Source organism: Erythrolamprus reginae, chromosome 1 (genome assembly GCF_031021105.1).
Source record: "Erythrolamprus reginae isolate rEryReg1 chromosome 1, rEryReg1.hap1, whole genome shotgun sequence".
NCBI lineage: Eukaryota > Metazoa > Chordata > Lepidosauria > Squamata > Dipsadidae > Erythrolamprus > Erythrolamprus reginae.
Genome location: NC_091950.1, coordinates 139,657,458 through 139,676,796, shown reverse-complemented (window position 1 = coordinate 139,676,796; position 19,339 = coordinate 139,657,458). Strand labels below are relative to the sequence as shown.

At 41.8% G+C, this 19,339-nt stretch overlaps 1 protein-coding gene across 3 annotated transcripts in view; it reads right to left on the bottom strand.

Moving 5' to 3' along the window:
- The window catches only part of SYT7 (synaptotagmin 7), a 320,744-nt gene that overhangs the window by 139,394 nt on the left and 162,011 nt on the right, over window positions 1-19,339 (bottom strand). For all 3 annotated transcript variants that reach the window (XM_070767179.1, XM_070767163.1, XM_070767172.1), the window contains exon 2: window positions 6,949-7,052. In XM_070767179.1, the coding sequence (XP_070623280.1) occupies window positions 6,949-7,052 (104 nt within the window). The remainder of the gene's footprint in view (window positions 1-6,948; window positions 7,053-19,339) is intronic.

Genomic DNA, 19,339 nt, shown 5'->3' with positions numbered 1-19,339 from the left:
ACACTTGGCTCTTTCTTATGTCTTCTGAGAAATAGGATATTTTTGTTGTCATCAACACTGCTTAAAGATAGAGCTTAATAATGCTACATACCGTGTTTCCCCGAAAGTAAGACAGTGTCTTACTTTCTTTTTACCCCCAAAAGCCCCACTACGTCTTACTTTCGGGGTATGTCTTACATTGGAAAAAAATTGAAAGGGTCGCGTTCCCGAAAGCATCTCCCCAGAGTCCAGAAGGGCAGCCGCGGGACAGGAGCCTCGTGAGCCCTTTTCCAAGTTCAACCTCAGGGCTCCAAGCGGCGTGCACGCATGGAGCCGCAGACGCGTGTCGGGGAAGCGTGTGTCTGGAGGGGAGGAGCCGCTCTGTGCAGTTGGGCAGCCCCACCTGCCTGCCGGAAAGGAGGCGGGCGAAGGAGGGCGCAGCTCCGGCCGCTCACCTCGGAACCGGTCGGCCTCGCTGGCCGCTTGCAGCCGAGCCTCGGCAGGACTCGGTTGTTGGGACGAGCGCCTTCGCTGCAAGCCTCCGCCCACTCGGCTCGCTTCGGACCAGCGCCGTCCTTCGCTTTGCCAAGCCGGGGAAGAGGTGGTGGTGCCGCGGCGAGGCGAAGGCGAGGGGCGCGTGGGGAGCTTGGAAGCGACGTCATCGGGCTCCCACCCGGCAATACCCCCGTGTTTCCCCGAAAGTAAGACATATGTCTTACTTTCGGGGTACGGCTTATATTAGCCGACCCCCCTGAAACCCCCGATACGTCTTACAATCGGGGGTGTCTTACTATCGGGGAAACAGGGTAGGTTTAACTTTTAACTATGCTTCCTGCATTCCATTTCCCATTGCCATGTGTATCTGAGGGTCTTGACCTGGTGTAATGCTTCAAATATCTAATGAAGTAAAGTCCTAAAGTTTATACTAAATACTTTTGTAGCTTTTATTGTATTATTACACATAAGATGCCGAGAGGGCACATACCATATTACCCCTCTGCTGCTCTGTGAGGTAGCATATTGAGCAAATCTATGTGGACGCAGGATCACAATATCTAATCAAAGCTTTACTTAGACCGCAAATATGGGACTTAGGCAAAGATTTTGAAATTGCAGAAACATTCAGATTGCTATTAAAACAATTGCACAACACTGCATCTGGATTGCTATGGTTTGGTTTTCCCAATCTTCATCTCTAACACTAATCGTGAATCCCTGAAATGTCAGCATCTGTAAAGTTATTTGCAAATACAGATCTCTGAAAATTTTTGATCTTCTCATTTGAGTCTCGTATGCCTTTTCCCCCCTTTGTTTTTGTTCAAGAATAAGTGCACCAGAGTGCCTACCGTCCCCTGTCCTATAGTCTCTCCTATATCTCCTATATCTTCTCTTCTATCCCTATATCTTTTCTGCTATTCTCTCATAGTTATATTTTATTCCTACATTTTCTCTTCTATTCTTTCTTTAATACATTCTACTCGAGTATATCCTCTATTACCTTCATTGTGTATCATTATGAATTGGACAAAACAAATAAATAATAAATAAATAAATAAATAAATAAATAAATAAAATGTGGTGGTGGGAATTTGATGGAGTCTACTGTTAAATTGGTGGGGGGCATGTGAGTGTCAGAACAACTTATGTTGTTTTAAAATATTAAGTATAACCCTATCAAACTTGATTTCATTGAGGGCCACATCAGGGTTGAGTTTGACCTGGGGGTGGGTGGGCGAGTGGGCAAGGCCAGGTCAACGTCCTGCAGCCCTCTGCCAGCAAAAATGGAGCATGGGCTGATCCTTCACTGTTTTCAGGGTGGCCCCATGGGCCAGATCTAACTCCCCCATGGGCCAGTTCTAGCCGGCGGGCCTTGAGTTTGACACTCCTGATCTAAAAGATGAGATCATGTGAAGAGAAATACTGCAGAAGCATCTGCTCACGGCAGTCTGATCATATTTGCAAGGATAAAAACATAGAAACATAGAAGACTGACGGCAGAAAAAGACCTCATGGTCCATCAAATCTGCCCTTATACTATTACCTGTATTTTATCTTACAATGGATATATGTTTATCCCAGGCATGTTTAAATTCAGTTACTGTGGATTTACCAACCACGTCTGCTGAAAGTTTGTTCCAAGGATCTACTACTCTTTCAGTGAAATAATATTTTCTCATGTTGCTTTTGATCTTTCCCCCAACTAACTTCAGATTGTGTCCCCTTGTTCTTGTGTTCACTTTCCTATTAAAAACACTTCCCTCCTGGACCTTATTTAACCCTTTAACATATTTAAATGTTTCGATCACGTCCCCCCTTTTCCTTCTGTCCTCCAGACTATACAGATTGAGTTCATTAAGTCTTTCCTGATACGTTTTATGCTTAAGACCTTCCACCATTCTTATAGCCCGTCTTTGGACCCGTTCAATTTTGTCAATATCTTTTTGTAGGTGAGGTCTCCAGAACTGAACACAGTATTCCAAACGTGGTCTCACCAGCGCTCTATATAAGAGGATCACAATCTCCCTCTTCCTGCTTGTTATACCTCTAGCTATGCAGCCAAGCATTCCACTTGCTTTTCCTACTGCCCGACCACACTGCTCACCCATTTTGAGACTGTCAGAAATCACTACCCCTAAATCCTTCTCTTCTGAAGTTTTTGCTAACACAGAACTGCCAATGCAATACTCAGATTGAGGATTCCTTTTCCCCAAGTGCATTATTTTACATTTGGAAACATTAAACTGGATGAAGGAAGGAATGCAGGTATCACGAGGGCAGTAGTTCAAACCTATGTTAAGAGATGTCTGGTGGGGGCAGTAGTTCAGAAAGTCCTGAGCGAGAGACGGCTGCCTGCATTATTACCTAATGACACTTCTCTGCCTTAGTTCTTGAAGAATATCAAGAAAAAAAAGAATGGAAAAAACATGATGCCTTTGTTTTTCTGGACTATCATGTAACAAATTCCGTCTTTTCCCCCATCTTTGGCTGGAGAACCCTTTGTTCATGAAATAGAAGCAGCACACCCTTACTTGTACTGATAGTTTTTATCCAGGAATTTAAAGATATGCCAGAAAGCTTTACAGTATTTGGAAGAACTGTAAAGGTTGCCATTGTAATTTCTAGCTATCGTGAACAGCTTGCAGAATGGAATTCTAGCAATTACAACCTAGCTTGATTGGAGGATACCTTGCAGGAGTAGAGTGATATAATAAACAGTGAAGAAAAAACTTCATAACCTCATTGTGTGGCCTAGTGCATCCCACATGGAGGTTGCATGCAGCCAGGAGCACCTTGAGCAGAGGTCAATGCAAATGTGAGAAATGTGCCGCATTATAGCACTTATGGACAAGGGCACATTAAGTAATGGCCTAGCAGGCAATTCATTCTAAATTTAATGAAAAAGAGAAAGACATGTTACAGTCTTCTTATAATGGGATAATTCTGTCCCATTCCTTCTTTTTAATTAAACATAAATGAGGTTAGACATGCATTTCCAATTTTCTTGACTCTTTCAACAGTGTCTTAGGTCAGTGAAATGGTTACAGTTAAAATAATAATAATATATTTCTAATGAAAATGAAGCATGGCCAATAAAATACAAATAAAAGTGAGGAAATTATCTACCAACTCCTCTTTCTTGAAGTAATATATTGAGACAGTTTCTAATGCCTTTTTAAAAGGTCACAAAGCCATAACAGAATTCTGTTGGAGAATTCTGTAATTATTGATAAACATTACAAATTGACAAATTTAAAGATAGCATTAAGAAAAAAAATACTGTGTATATAATTAACATTAAATAGAGAGGATGATATCTGCTATTAAACATGGCTTCAGCATCAGACCCTCAATTCAATATATACAGTGTTCCCTCGATTTTCGTGGGGGATGCGTTCTGAGACCGCCCGTGAAAGTCAAATTTCCGCGAAGTAGAGATGCGGAAGTAAATACACCATTTTTGGCTATGGACAGTATCACAAGCCATCCCTTAACACTTTAAACCCCTAAATTACCATTTCCCATTCCCTTAACAACCATTTACTCACCATTATTACTGGTACTCACCATTGAATGAGGCACTTAGTGATCCTGATATTTATAAACATAATTATTTATTAACAATAATTATTTTTTTTGTTATTTATTTGCAAAAAATTATTAGTTTGGCGATGACGTATGACGTCATTGGATGGGAAAAACTATGGTATAGGAAAAAAAAGCGAAGTATTTTTTAATTAATATTTTTTTAAAAACCGTGGTATAGGCTATTCGCGAAGTTCGAACCCGCGAAAATCGAGGGAACACTGTAGTATTATCTGTTTAAGACCAAGATCCAGGTGTTAAAAAACTTGAAGCAGCTTTCCTCCCAAAAATAGATAGATCAGGAGAAGGAAATTGTTATGTTAAGGGGAAAAATTATCTTAAGACTTAATTTAAAGGAAATGAGATCAACTACTGTTAATAAAGTTATCTGTTATGCGTTGAATATGCCTCCCATTCTGTTGCACTGAAAATGGCCATCTGTCAGCATTTCTGGAGTTGCTCTCAGAATCTGGGTTTATGAGGCTTACAGGCACCTGAATGGGCAGGTCTGTATTCTTCTTCTGTGCTTGCATTGTGACTCTTATGTATTTTAAATAGCATTCACAAAAGCAATAATGAGGCTATCTGCTGCAAAGAAAATGTTATGCGTAGAGGTGCAAAAGATTGTGACAGGTGTGCATGAGAATGAAAGAGTCAACCGATAAGCAACTTTGACAATAGAGACGCGGACTGTCTACAGATTATGTAAAATACCATTATAAGACAGTGCCTAGAAAGGACGCTTTCAAACAAAGGAGCAGGATGTCTTCGAGGCTAAATTAAGTTTTCTCCATCTAACTCCCAAATTTGGATTAAACAAGAAAACGAATACTGGATTATTTAGCAGTAGCATCCTTCTTGCCACAGAACAGTGAGATTCATGTTCTTCTTTTATCTCAGGTTGTATAACTGATGAACTGTTAAGACCTTTCCTGCTACTTTCTACTACAGACTTTGCCTCATTTAGTGGCCATTTGAAGTTATGCTGGTTGAAGAAAACCAACAGCTTCCGGATCAGTCTTTGCATCTATGACTGTTGCAGCCTCTTGGGGTCACAAAATTGCCGTTCAGACGCTGCTACCGGCACATATCTATGACTGTGGCAGTGTCCCGCAATCACGTGATCATGCTTCACAACCAGCTTCCAACAAGCAGAAATAATGGAGAGCTTTATCCAGCCAATTTACACATGAGAGTTAAGCGGCTTAAGGCTACAGAGCAGAAAAGCCCCAATTAGCTCATTTCTTTTTCCCCTTTCCCCGAATTTCCCTTTTACAATAAAAGAGTTATCCCTCTCCCACCCCACCCTACCATATAGCCTTGGACCGAGTACAGTTTTTAAAGGGAAAATATTAAACAGCTTAAAACTCTATGATGTCCTTATATATACACCTCTCACTGCATTTGACATAAAAGAAGCGTTAAGGAGAGACACTTCCTTTCATTATTCTTGGTTTAGCATGTGCATCTTCTCCCTTTGTCCTCAGCTACAGTCGCAGAAGGGAGGACGCCATCAGATGCCCAGGCCTGATTTCTTCCACAACCTCAATTCATGCTCCCCCCCCCCCCAGCATCATCCCATTGTGTTGACTAAGATGACTACTTGAAGCAGCAGGAGTTAGCATATCATGAAAAGAGAGAATCCCCAACAAATAATTATTTATTATTGCTATATTTTTACTGTAAAATGTGGATTCTGGTCTATTTTCCCAAATAACACAGTCAGTCTTAATCAAGCCGGGGTGGCACAGCAGGTAGAGTGCTGTACTGCAGGCCACTGAAGCTGACTTGTAGATCTGAAGGTCAGCAGTTCAAATCTCATCACCGGCTCAAGGTTGACTCAGCCTTCTATCCTTCCGAGGTGGGTAAAATGAGGACCCGGATTTTGGCAATAGCCTAGCTCTGTTAAAAAAGTGCTATTGCTAACATGTTGTAAGCCACCCTGTCTAAAGAGAAGGGCGGCATAAAAATCGAATGAATGAATGAATGAATGAATGAATGAATGAATGAATGAATAAATAAATATGCACCTTAAACTGGGTGACAAGACAAAAGAGCATAATGTCCCACAAGGACATTGTCTGATCTTTTAATCCCACATTGTTCTGTCTTTAAAGGACAGATATCCCTGCGATGTTCAGATGTTTGCCTCTGTCCACCTCTGCCTTCTTTCCAATCTAGTGTTTGGTTTCGACACCCTTCCTGAAGCTCTTGATCTTAAATTAGTGTCATTAAAATAAATATGCAGACCCATTGTCAAGGTTCCAGGTAGCATCCAAACTAATTCAGAGTCAAAGTCAAAGGACTCCTCAAAGTCCCAACTTATTGCTGGAGCCATCCTGACACCTACACTGGGAAACCCGAATCTGAGTTTCCCACCCAGTTGAAGTTCACATCCCTTATCCCCCACCCACAAACCTGTCACATTGCCCACTCAGATTGTGCCGGCATGGCAAGCTCTCCTTCCGCTTCCACCCAGGTGGTGGAGACAGGATGGCCTTGAACCATTCAAAAGTATGCTTTGTGGCTGCATCTGCTCCCTCATGAAAATCACTCCTCCCTAGTTCCTATAAACATCAGGCCTTCTATAGATAGTGTGGCAAGCCATTAATTTATCACTTCTGCATTGGCTTGACACCCATTGTAAATGGTGGCATTGTATCCCATGATCATCATCTTGCTATTATTTGCAATGAAACTCCTGTTTTAGACTCCCCGCCCCTCCACAGAAGGAACTTCTCATAGCTTTTATAGCTTATTTCATAATTTCTGTGAGGTGCCCATGCCTTTAAACAGGTGGTTTGCCAAGGAAACACAACTGCTTCTTTTCCCATTTCTCTGGGGCTTCCTCCTTTGCGTAGCTAATTATATATAACGACAACTTACCAGCTTGCGCTGACACCACTGGCAAATTCCACACAGGACAATGGTGACACTAAGGCTAATGGTGATGATGACTGAAACCAGGACGACATCACGGGATGGGGTCCCTGAGAAGAGAAAGCCCAAAGTTAGCCATGTTAACCTGAAGAATAATTTCTCATCACATCACCTCATTGTCCTTTAAAAGGTTTTTTTATCTTGCTTTTGTCCACATCTCTCAACGATCTGGAAGGTCTTCTAGCCAGCAAAACTGATGAACAGTTTCTTCTCTCGGCATGTGTCAAGTGCCTCAGATTCCTACTTTTCAAGGTCTTTTTTAAAATTTTGTTTGGATTTCTTTTGGGCTTAGTGCTTAGTACCAAACAAAGAACATCTGGTTCAATCAATATTTTTAAAAATACTTAGTTCTAATTTCACCTTGTGAAAGAAGAAAAAACAAATATGAATTCTTGGCAGTTCTTGGCAAGGTCTCAGACTGGGGAGATCAAATCAGGGATTGAAACTCTGCTACTTTGGCTGATAATGGAGAGATTCAGCACATGTCCCTAACATGGACAGGGCAAGCCTTATTACAATGCAGCACCCAGAACCAACCATAGATTATCATTAGTATGCTTTATGATTGCATGGCACTCCATCTACAAGCCTTTCTACAGAACAATTATAGCGGCAAAAGAACATTGCTTTTTTTTTAAAAAAAATACAGATTCAAAAATACACATCTGTATAGTCTGGAGGACAGAAGGAAAAGGGGGGACATGATCGAAACATTTAAATATGTTAAAGGGTTAAATAAGGTTCAGGAGGGAAGTGTTTTTAATAGGAAAGTGAACACAAGAACAAGGGGACACAATCTGAAGTTAGTTGGGGGAAAGATCAAAAGCAACATGAGAAAATATTATTTTACTGAAAGAGTGGTAGATCCTCGGAACAAACTTCCAGCAGACGTGGTTGGTAAATCCACAGTAACTGAATTTAAACATGCCTGGAATAAACATATATCCATTGTAAGATAAAATACAGAAAATAGTATAAGGGCAGACTAGATGGACCATGAGGTCTTTTTCTGCCGTCAGTCTTCTATGTTTCTATGTTTCTATTTAGCTGCTGTTTGTGTCTGGGTTATCCAGAGAAATAGTGTTCAGATATTATTTTCTTTCTACCTACATCCCTCAAGATAGAGGGGAAGGAAATGGGATTGAAGGCCACAATTTTACTTCCTGGATTCATGCTACTTTGCTGTTTTTATTCTAATATTTTATAAACATTAGAGAAAAGGATCCTGAGTAAGCACTGTTGTTTTTCTTCTAGATAAATCTCTTTCTCACTGCTGATATAATGGGTAGCAGAGAAATCCCTGAGTTACAGGGCAGAGAAAGTAGCCTGCTAGGTTGTGGGTTGTCCATGAGCGATCTAGAATTTAAATAGCACAGGTTATAATTAGAGCTCAAGAAAATGAATTAATATTGTAAAATAGTGGCCTTGACCTAGAAAAGTATGACAATAGACTGTAGAGTATGACTGTAGAGCTACAGTACTTTAATTGCAATTCACATGGAAAGGTCCCAGTTGTTTAGAGCTAGCTAAGGTAAGTAGATGATTTGGTTACTTCCACAATATATATATATATGGTTCAGAGGTTTTTGATAGTTTAGCACAACTTTAATTCCACACATAGGCCTCCACTTAAACAGGCATTCCATCAAATGTACATCGTTATACAAGGTATTATGACTCAACCCACATTTAGCAGAGGAAGATAAATGGAAGACAACAGATAAGTAGTCAGAAAAAGCATGTACTGTGTAACATTTTCTTCAACAGACTATAATTCAACATTTATTTCATTATTATTTTTCTGGTATAAACAACTAGGGAAAATTTAGAGCAACCAAGCAATAAATCAACAGAAGAAGCTAGAATTCAATAAATTCAAGGTAATACTTAGAGAAGATGTAGCACTGTGTCTTAAATAAGCAGTAACCTCTTGTGTAACAGCGTGAAGTGCTATCATGAAAAATCCAATGGATTTATTTCATTACGACACGGGAGATGGAAATATCTCCGGGACCGCCTCCTGCCACACGAATCCCAGCGACCGATTAGGTCCCACAGAGTGGGCCTCCTCCGGGTCCCGTCAACTAAACAATGTCGGTTGGCGGGCCCCAGGGGGAGAGCCTTCTCTGTGACGGCACTGACTCTCTGGAACCAACTCCCCCCGGAGATCAGAACCGCCCCTACTCTTCCTGCCTTCCGCAAACTCCTCAAAACCCACCTTTGCCGTCAGGCATGGGGAAACTAAACATCTCTCCCTGGGCATGTTGAATTTATACATGGTATGCTTGTGTGTATGTATCTTAGTATATGATTTTTTTTTAATTTTTCAATATTTTAATTAATTGGATTATGTATTGGATTGCTTTTCACTTGTTGTGAGCCGCCCCGAGTCTTCGGAGAGGGGCGGCATACAAATCCAAATAATAAATAAATAAATAAATAAATAAAAGAAATAAAAGCAGAAGGCTAATCGAAGAATAGGTAATAAGAAATGGTAAAGCGTGGCTGCATAGACCAGTCTTATATCAATAAGCAAAAATAATCTTCACTCTTCTTATTTGCCTTAAGATCTTGCACTAATAAACAGAATATTTAATTATCTGGGTTAATGATAGAAGATTGCCCATGGAGATATAATGCAGCTACTGGAGAAAGAAGAGGCATGAGATTAGATTAGATTTAGATTTATTGGATTTATATGCTGCCCCTCTCCGCAAACTCGGACAAATGAGCCATACAAGCCAATCAGGACTGCCATCCTCCCATGCTTTTTCTCTGGATTCTTGGTGCCCACCCTAGGTGAAATAATTGTACCCAGACCAATACTGTAGTGACAAGGCCATTATCTGATTTTGAAGGCGAATTGCCAAACCTGAATCTAGATGGAGCTGAAGATCTTTTGTTAAGACCAATCATAAATAAATGGTTCCCATTTTCCCTCTAAACCAGGGTTAGCTGATGTTATACCCTAGGGCAGGGGTAAGCAAAGTTGGCTCCTCTATGACATGTGGACTTCAACTCCCAGAATTCCTGAGCTAGCATGGTTGGCTTGGGAATTCTGGGAGTTGAAGTCCACAAGGCATAGAAGAGCCAGCTTTGCCTACCCCTGCCCTAGGTCACTGATGGCGAACCTTTTTTTGGTTCACATGCCAAAAGGGTTTGTGTGTGTGTGTGTGTGTGTGCTAGAATGCTTGCATGTGCCCACACTCCTTCCTTCTCCCCCACCCCCTGCACTGCCCCCCGTGCATGCGCGCAGGCCTTTCTGAAGCCTGATAGGCAGTGGTGGGTTCATACTGGTGTGGTTCAGAGAGTGGTACCAAAGTGAACTCACTGATTTTTGGCCATTTTTTTCCTGGCATTTCTGTGTCACATTTATTCTCTGCAGTCACATTTATTCTTCGTCCGAAGCACAGCTGAGAGCTTCTTCCACATGGAGGTGACGGAAAAAAATAGCCAAAAATCAGTGGGTTCATACCGGTGAGGCTCTCTAGACCAGTGTTTCCCAACCTTGGCAACTTGAAGATATCTGGACTTCAACTCCCAGAATTCCCCAGCCAGCATTTGCTGGCTGGGGAATTCTGGGAGTTGAAGTCCAAATATCTTCAAGTTGCCAAGGTTGGGAAACACTGCTCTAGACCACATTGGTATGAACCCACCACTGAAAAAAAATGCCTAGACCGGCAAACTGGAAGTGTGTTTTTCCAAACTTCCAGTTTGTCCATTGGGGGATTTTTTTTTGCCTCCAGGGCTTTAGGGAATTTTCCCTGAAGCATCTGGAGGATGAAACTGCCTTTCCAAAGGCCAACAATCAGCTGGCCTGTGTGCACATACGCTGGAGCTGAAACATAGAAAAGTCTTGCATGTTGTCCCATATGGCTCTGTGTGCTACCTGTGGCATGCGTGCCATAGGTTTGCCATCACGGCGCTAGGATACTAGTGTGATCATTAGAGCTAGAGTTCTTTTTCCCCAAGAACTGAAATAACAAAAGAAAGGATTTTTATTTTAATAAAGGCAACACAATAAGGTGTTCTGTTGGGCTCTCTGGTAGACTCCTCCCAAAAATTCACAGGTACAAATTTCAGACACACACATGTTTGAAAATTCAAAACAATGTTCTTTATAATGAAAATTCACTTAACCTAAGCCCTCTTTTGGTATAGCAAAGAGCACTCGTCTCCAAACAAACTGGTAATTTGTACAAGTCCCTTCTCAGTTCTGTGATACTTAGCTTGCAGCTGTGAGGCAATTCACAGTCCTTCTTCTTTCACAAAGTGAGACACACTTTGCTCTGGTTTAGTTTCAAAGCGGGGGCGGGGGAATCAGCACACAAAAAGACAAAGTCAGTAAAGCAGTCACGACAACAATCAGATAATCCTCCACAATGGCCAAACCCACAGGCTGCTATTTATAGCAGCCTCACTAATTACCACAGCCCCACCCAACCACAGGTGGCCTCATTTTCTTTGATAACAATCTCTCAGTTGTTGTTGCCTATGCATCGCTCTCCGCATGCGTGGCTGTATCATTAACTCTTGTTCTGAATCCAAGGAGGAGCTAGATAATTGATCTCCTTCTGAGCTGTCTGCCATACTCTCCTCCTCCCTGTCATCAGATCCTGCCATCAGCAGATTCCGGGGTGGGGGGGGGCAAAACAGGCCTGCAGCATGTGGATGTCTCCCCCACATCCACAGTCCTTGGGGCAGGAGCTGGGCCAGAGCTAACCACAACAATAAGGAGTAAATAGATTAACTGCACTAGGTTCATACCAAAGCTAGCGGTCAATCATCTGCAAACAAACTGATTGAAAATATAGAGGAACCATGAATGAAAGCAGAACTTAGCAACTAAGCAAAAATAGCTCCCCAAACAAGAAACCAAGATTGATGAGAGACAAATAAGTACAGATCTTTCTCCTTTCCCTTGGCTCTCATTAGAAAAATACATGGCTTTTATTATATTTAGAGATACCCCCTAGCCTGCAGGCCCCTAGATCCATTAAAACTACCATCAAATTGAAAGCACATCCTGATACAGCAACTCTTCCCAATATAAATATACTAAATTAAGCCACAGGAAGTTTTGCAATAGCAGCACATTTTTTAAAGTTTTCTTTCGTAAATTGTATTGGTTGTACCCTAATAAAGAAAGAGGTCTTCTTATTAATTTCACAGAAGCACAGATCATAGGGGCTATGTTGATTTATTATCTCCATGTTGTTCTTCCTATCACTTCTTAATGTTTTCACTTTAGCCATTTCTGAAATGTCAAATATGGTACAGTGTTCCCTCGGTTATCGCGGGTGTTACGTTCCAGGACCCCCCACGATAAACAAAAATCCGCAAAGTAGGCACGCTATATTTATTTAAGTATTTACAGTAGACCCCCGCTTGTTGCGAGGGTTCCGTTCCAGGACCCCCCGCAACGAGCGGGTTTTCGCGAAGTAGCGCTGCGGAAGTAAAAACACCATCTGCGCATGTGCAGATGACGTTTTTACTCCCACAGCGCTAGCGAGGAGCCGAAGATTGGGGGCGGGGCGGCTGTTTGCCGCCGGCATGGAGGGCTTCCTAGCAGCCCCCCAAACCCGGGTTGGGGGTCCGGGGGCGCTGGCTCTCGGCGCTTTTGAGCTGAGTCCGGAAGCGAATTCGCTTCCGGACTCAGCTCAAAAGCGCCGATAGCAAGCGGCAAGGAACGGCTTGTCTCGGCGCTTTCGAGCTGACCGGACTCAGCTCGAAAGCGCCGAGACAAGCCGTTCCTTGCCGCTTGCTATCGGCGCTTTTGAGCTGAGTCCGGGAGCGAATTCGCTCCCGGACTCAGCTCAAAAGCGGCGAGAATGAACGGCGTGGGCGGGCGAAGGGCGGGCGGCAGCGAGGAGTTTGCGTGGGCAGTGGGGAAACTCCTCGCTGATGCCAGCAAGAGGGGGAAGACCCAGGGAAGCCGCTGCCATCTACGCATGCGTGCCCGGCACGCATGCGTAGATGGTATTTCTGACTTCCGGGTTGAAAAATAGCGAAGTACCCTGTTCGCAATGGTTGGGGACGCAATAAACGGGGGATCACTGTATACACTATTTTAAGGCTTTATAAACCCTCCCTCACACTTTTATGCTGCATAAACCTTTCCCATTTGCTTAATTCCCACACTGTTCTGTGCGTGTATTGTCTTTACACTTACTGTAAAATGTTTTGAATTCCTAAACCTACACGATGAAACGTTAATGGCTGAGTGTAGGAGCAGACTCAGAGATGGGGAAGCTGCGCACAGATGAAAAGTAAACAATGTGCTACTGTACCTAGCCAATCAGGCTCTGGGATACAAAGCAGCACTCTCTGGTTGGTCACTTCTCCATCAATCAACCAACCGTGTGTTGTTTACAATCTCATGTAGGTAAGTAGTGTCTCAGGTTCCGCAGAAAACCCGCGAAGTAGCGAAAATCCACGATATATTTTTTCCATTAATATTTTATAAAATCCATGATGCACCGAGTCCACAAAAGGTGAACTGCAAAGTGGCAAGGGAACACTGTACTTTTATTGGTGGGGGAAGGTGTTATATCATTTCCTATGGAAACTCTTGCCATATCAGCAAAAACGATATGGAACAGAATCAGTGGCGGTATTCGATCGGTTTGCACTAGAGTTTGGGTGAACCAGTAACAGCGACGGTGGGAGGCTCCGCCCACCCCACCCAGATGTCATCATGGATGCTCTGCACATGCGCAGAAGAGGTGCACACAAGCGAAGCAAGCATGATCCCATGTCTGGACCGGTAGTGAAGGTAAGTCCTCGGAGAGGGGTGGCATATAAATCCAATGAATGAATGAATGAATGAATGAATGAATGAATGAATGAATGAATGAATGAATACCACTAGTGAACAGAATGATATGTTAGTCGTTATTTTCAGCAACTTTCCTGCCCTTGTAGTGATAAAATAATTGTATCTCTGAAACTGTGGTGTCATTGGGCACAGTTTTTGATTCCTATGCAATGATTTAAATATTATGCAGAATAAAGAATAGAAATGTACGAAAAGGCATCAGAAAAAGACAGAAATGGCAATCGCTTTATATTAGTGGGAATGGAAGGATTATGATAGTTTGAGGATTTAAAAGAAAAAGAAAAAAGTATGAGAGGGACACAGAGAGTTTTGAAAAATAATGAACATCATAAGCAGAACAAATTGAGCACTCCAACGTATTTTGCTGATATATGTATGAAGATGCCCAATTAACTGCAATAGAAATGCACATCTAGTATTTCCAAATCATATCATTCATCTGTGGAGGAACTCCAGGCAAAAGGGAAAATCCTGGAGACAGGCGCTTATTAAAATTCATGCTAGTTTGCTCATGTATAAAAACAATACAAGAAAGAAATGCAAGAAGTCTTTTCTCATTCATCTGACTCCTCCTTAACTCTGTTCACCTTTTGTTTTATCACTGATTAGGACAATTCCAATGGGGACATTTCACTGGTATAAATGATTGGTGTTAGGGCTTGGATCTGTCACACAAATTTAATTGCCTGTAAGTAAGGCCTGAAGACAACAGATATGTCTCCCTGCTAGGAACAACATAACTGTCAACCCCTAACCACCAACATTTTCCCCTTAGACTATCCACAATTGACCTCCCCAGCTTCCTAAGAGGTCAGTAAGGGGCATAAGTGCACTAGTGTGCCTTCCATCCCCTGTCCAATTGTATCTCCTTTATCTCATATATCTTTTCTTCCTTTCATATATCTTCACCTCTATTTTTATATATTTTCTTCTATCCTTTTCTTTATATATATTACTACTTGTCTATTCTCTTCAATGTGTATTGTGTATTGGACTAACTAACTAACTAACTAACTAACTAACTAACTAACTAACTAACTAACTAACTAACTAACTAACTAACCAACCAACCAACCAACCAACCAACCAACCAACCAACCAACCAACCAACCAACCAACCAACCAACCAACCAACCAACCAACCAAACAACCAACCAACCAACCAAACAAACAAACAACTGTCTCCCCAGTAACCATCATGGCTAGTAGCTGTATATTCCATAAAGAATTTGTCCACTCTCCCTTAAAGCAATCTACATTTATGACAATTATGAGAAACTTAATGGTTTAACCCAGGTGAACTTCAGCAGGTTTTGGAGAACCAGTAACTGAAATTTTGAGTAGTTCAGACAACCAGCAAATACCACCTCTGGCTGGCCCCAGGAGTGAGGTGGGAATGGGGATTTTGCAGTATCCTTCCCCTGCCATGCCCAAGCTACAGAACCAGTAGGGATTTTTTAAAAAAATTTCGCCCCTGGTTTAACCCTATGCTGTGTGAAAAAGATGCATCTATCCTACCCAATCCAGCTTCTGTAGATGATCCCACTTTTAAAACAGGGAAGGAAAGAGATCAATTTCTTCCTCCTGTTAGTCCTTTGAGATAGGCTAGGTTAGGAAACAGACATTACAAGGATCACAAGAATGCAACTTTATTGTTGTAGGACAGGCCTGTACAACAACATGCAGCCTGCCAAGCAGCTTTGTGCCTCCAGGTGCCTTTTGAAAATTCAATAAATACATTGCTGCCAGCGCCAGGAATGATTTGCCACCACTGGCTGGAAAGACTCCAATGCCTGCCTGACATGGCCAGCTCCCTCACTGTCACTGGCTGCAATCACCAAGCAATTCAGTGCAATAACTATACCTTTATGGCTTGCAATTATTTTTAATTTATCAATGTGGCTCTTTCCACCCTGAGTTGCAGAGGTCTGTTGTAGGAGGAGATAATAACAAGCAGGAAGAGGGAGATTGTGATCCCGCTATATAGAATGCTGGTGAGACCACATTTGGAATACTGTGTTCAGTTCTGGAGATCTCACCTACAAAAAGAGTGAATGGGTCCAAAGACGGGCTACAAGAATGGTGGAAGGTCTTAAGCATAAAACGTATCAGGAAAGACTTCATGAACTCAATCTGTATAGTCTGGAGGACAGAAGGAAAAGGGGGGACATGATCGAAACATTTAAATATATTAAAGGGTTAAATAAGGTCCAGGAGGGAAGTGTTTTTAATAGGAAAGTGAACACAAGAACAAGGGAACACAATCTGAAGTTAGTTGGGGGAAAGATCAAAAGCAACATGAGAAAATATTATTTCACTGAAAGAGTAGTAGATCCTTGGAACAAACTTCCAGCAGACGTGGTTGGTAAATCCACAGTAACTGAATTTAAACATGCCTGGGATAAACGTATATCCATTGTAAGATAAAATACAGGAAATAGTATAAGGGCAGACTAGATGGACCATGAGGTCTTTTTCTGCCGTCAGACTTCTATGTTTCTATGTTTCCCTCTTCTTTCTATTTTGCCAATCAGAATCAAAACCTTCACTTATGTTTCTTTCTAATACTTTCCTCTTTCCCAGGTCTGAATTGCCTTTTATGTCTTTAATGGCTCCCGAGGAGTACCTTTGTCAGGATTAAATTTGCATTTCTCTGCAGCTTCTCCCACACTCTGCTACTATACATTATGTATATATTTTGCTCTTGCTCCCCCCCCCAAACTAAAATGGCAAAACTTTGAAATATTTCCTTGTGCATAATTGTTCCGTCACTTCATCTGCCTATTTCTGGACCACTGCCAGATCCCTAATGTACATTTCAAGGATTCCAGAAATAAAATGGTGCAATCTTAATTCAATAATAAGATAATTTCCCCACATGTGTAGCAGCTGGGCTGCATTTGGAAAGAACATCTGGATTTCCCAAACGATTGAGCATTTGTTGCACAATAAATAATGGCCTTTAGACATCACTCTCTGAAATCTTTGGGGAATGAATCCTCTTTTGTTTACCAAAGAGCCGGGCTTTCTAAAAGCTTCCTATTCGCCATCAGTCGTAAAAACATCTGACATACAGCAAATGAAAGAAATGCAAAACAAAAGCCAGGTACTGCATACATGCAACTGCTCACTAGATTAAAACTAGATTAACACAAAGCTTTGGGTTTCCTCCCCCCACCCCAATTGTTAAATTACAAAGAGGGTCCACAACTTGGGCGTCCTCCTCGATCCACAGCTGACATTGGAACATCATCTTTCAGCTCTGGCGAGGGGGGCATTTGCCCAGGTTCGCCTGGTGCACCAGTTGCGGCCCTATTTGGACCGGGAGTCACTGCTCACAGTCACTCATGCCCTTATCACCTCGAGGTTCGATTACTGCAACACTCTCTACATGGGGCTACCTTTGAAGAGTGTTCGGAAACTTCAGATCATGCAGAATGCGGCCGCGAGAGCCATCGTGGGGCTTCCTAGATTCACCCACATTTCTGCAACACTCTGCGGCCTGCACTGGCTGCCGATCGGTTTCCGGTCACAATTCGAAGTGTTGGTAATGACTTTTGAAGCCCTACATGGCATTGGGCCAGAATACATTCGGAACCGCCTTCTACCGCACGAATCCCAGCGGCCGATAAGGTCCTACAGAGTTGGCCTTCTCCGGGTCCCGTCGACCAAAAACTGTTGTTTGGCGGGCCCCAGGGGAAGAGCCTTCTCTGTGGCGGCCCCAGCCCTCTGGAACCAACTCCCCCCAGAGATTAGAACGGCCCCCACCCTCCTTGTCTTTTGCAAATTACTTAAGACCCACCTTTGTCGCCAGGCATGGGGGAGTTAAGTTATCCTTTCCCCCTAGGCTACTACAAATTATGCATGGTATGTTTGTGTGTATGTTTGTTTTTTTATAATAAGGTTTTTTTTAGTTGTTTTTATTAATTGGATTGTTCATGTTGTTTTACCACTGTTGTTAGCCGCCCCGAGTCTGTGGAGAGGGGCGGCATACAAATCCAATAAATAATAATAATAATAATACTTGGGTTAACAGATTAGCCAGCATAAAAGGTATTGTAAAGGTACTACATAATGAAATATTGCTCATTAGGATAGGGTGAGCCTGATAAATCACATTTTCCTTATATAGTACAGGAAAAAGGTAACTTTTAACTTATGAATCACTGTGAGGTTCATATTGCTGCTAACCACACCTCTTAAGATGCCCATCCATTTTACAATACAGGCCAAAAGCTGCTATTGTTTCCCTAGCTAGAAATGTCTAGGATTAAATATGTACCTCTATTGACTGTAGACCTCTATTTTTATTATTCGTTGACACTGCTATAGTTCCTATTTTATGCATGTGTCTGTATCTAGGATCAAATTAGGGACTAAGCTACAATTTGATAATTGTTTATTGAATATTTTACAATTGCCTGAGTTCATAAAAGGTCCTTTAAACTAAAATCAAACAGCCAGTGAGAGGTACAAATCAGGTATGTTTGCCTGTCTGTGTAATCAAAGTAATTGAGGGGGCCTCATTTTCATTTACTTAAGTAGTATTTGCTAGTGACACTCATTATGCCTTAAAGTTGAGCTAATAATTGTAATTGTCACTTACTAAGCTTAATATATTGGTGGTGTGAGGTCCCCCTCTGATCCTTCTACCAATTCTTCACCTACGTACAGTTGCTTTCTAAGCTAAACATAATTGAATCTCTGTAGGGCTATCAAGGATAAGTAACTATAGTATAAGTAACCATTATACTTCTTAAATGTGGACCAAACCTCTGGAAATGACTTCTTCTACAAAAGAACCACTAAGGTTGGTCATTTCTGGAGTGGAAGATATGTAAGTGCAATTAAAAGCTTAAGCATGATTCACACACCCTAGTTAAGTCATAAAGTATTATTGGCTTGTTTGTTACAAAACATTAAGCACAAGGCAAAGAAACCACCCTAACATGATCTATGTATATCTGTGGTAAAATAAATGTAGTGTTCCTTCGATTTTCGTGGGTTCAAACTTCGCGGAAAGTCTATACCACGGTTTTTCAAAAATATTAATTAAAAAATACTTTGTGGTTTTTTTCCCTATACCACGGTTTTCCCACCCGATGACGTCGTATGTCATTGCCAAACTTTCGTCTGCCTTTAATAAATATTTTTTTAATAAACTTTAATAAATAAACATGGTGAATAATAATCTGAATGGTTGCTAAGGGAATGGAAAATTGCAATTTAGGGGTTTAAAGTGTTAAAGGAAGGCTTGTGATACTGTTCATAGCCAAAAATAGTGTATTTACTTCCGCATCTCTACTTTGCGGAAATTCAACTTTCACGGGCGGTTTCGGAACACATCCCCCGCGAAAAGCGAGGGAACACTGTATTCAGAATTAAACACAAGGAGAGATTTTATGTCACAGCAAGGTTCCTGGCAAAGAGTACTCATGCATGCATGCAGTAACAGAAGAGGAGGAAAAATGTAAGAATTGCACTTAGAGACTGGACCAA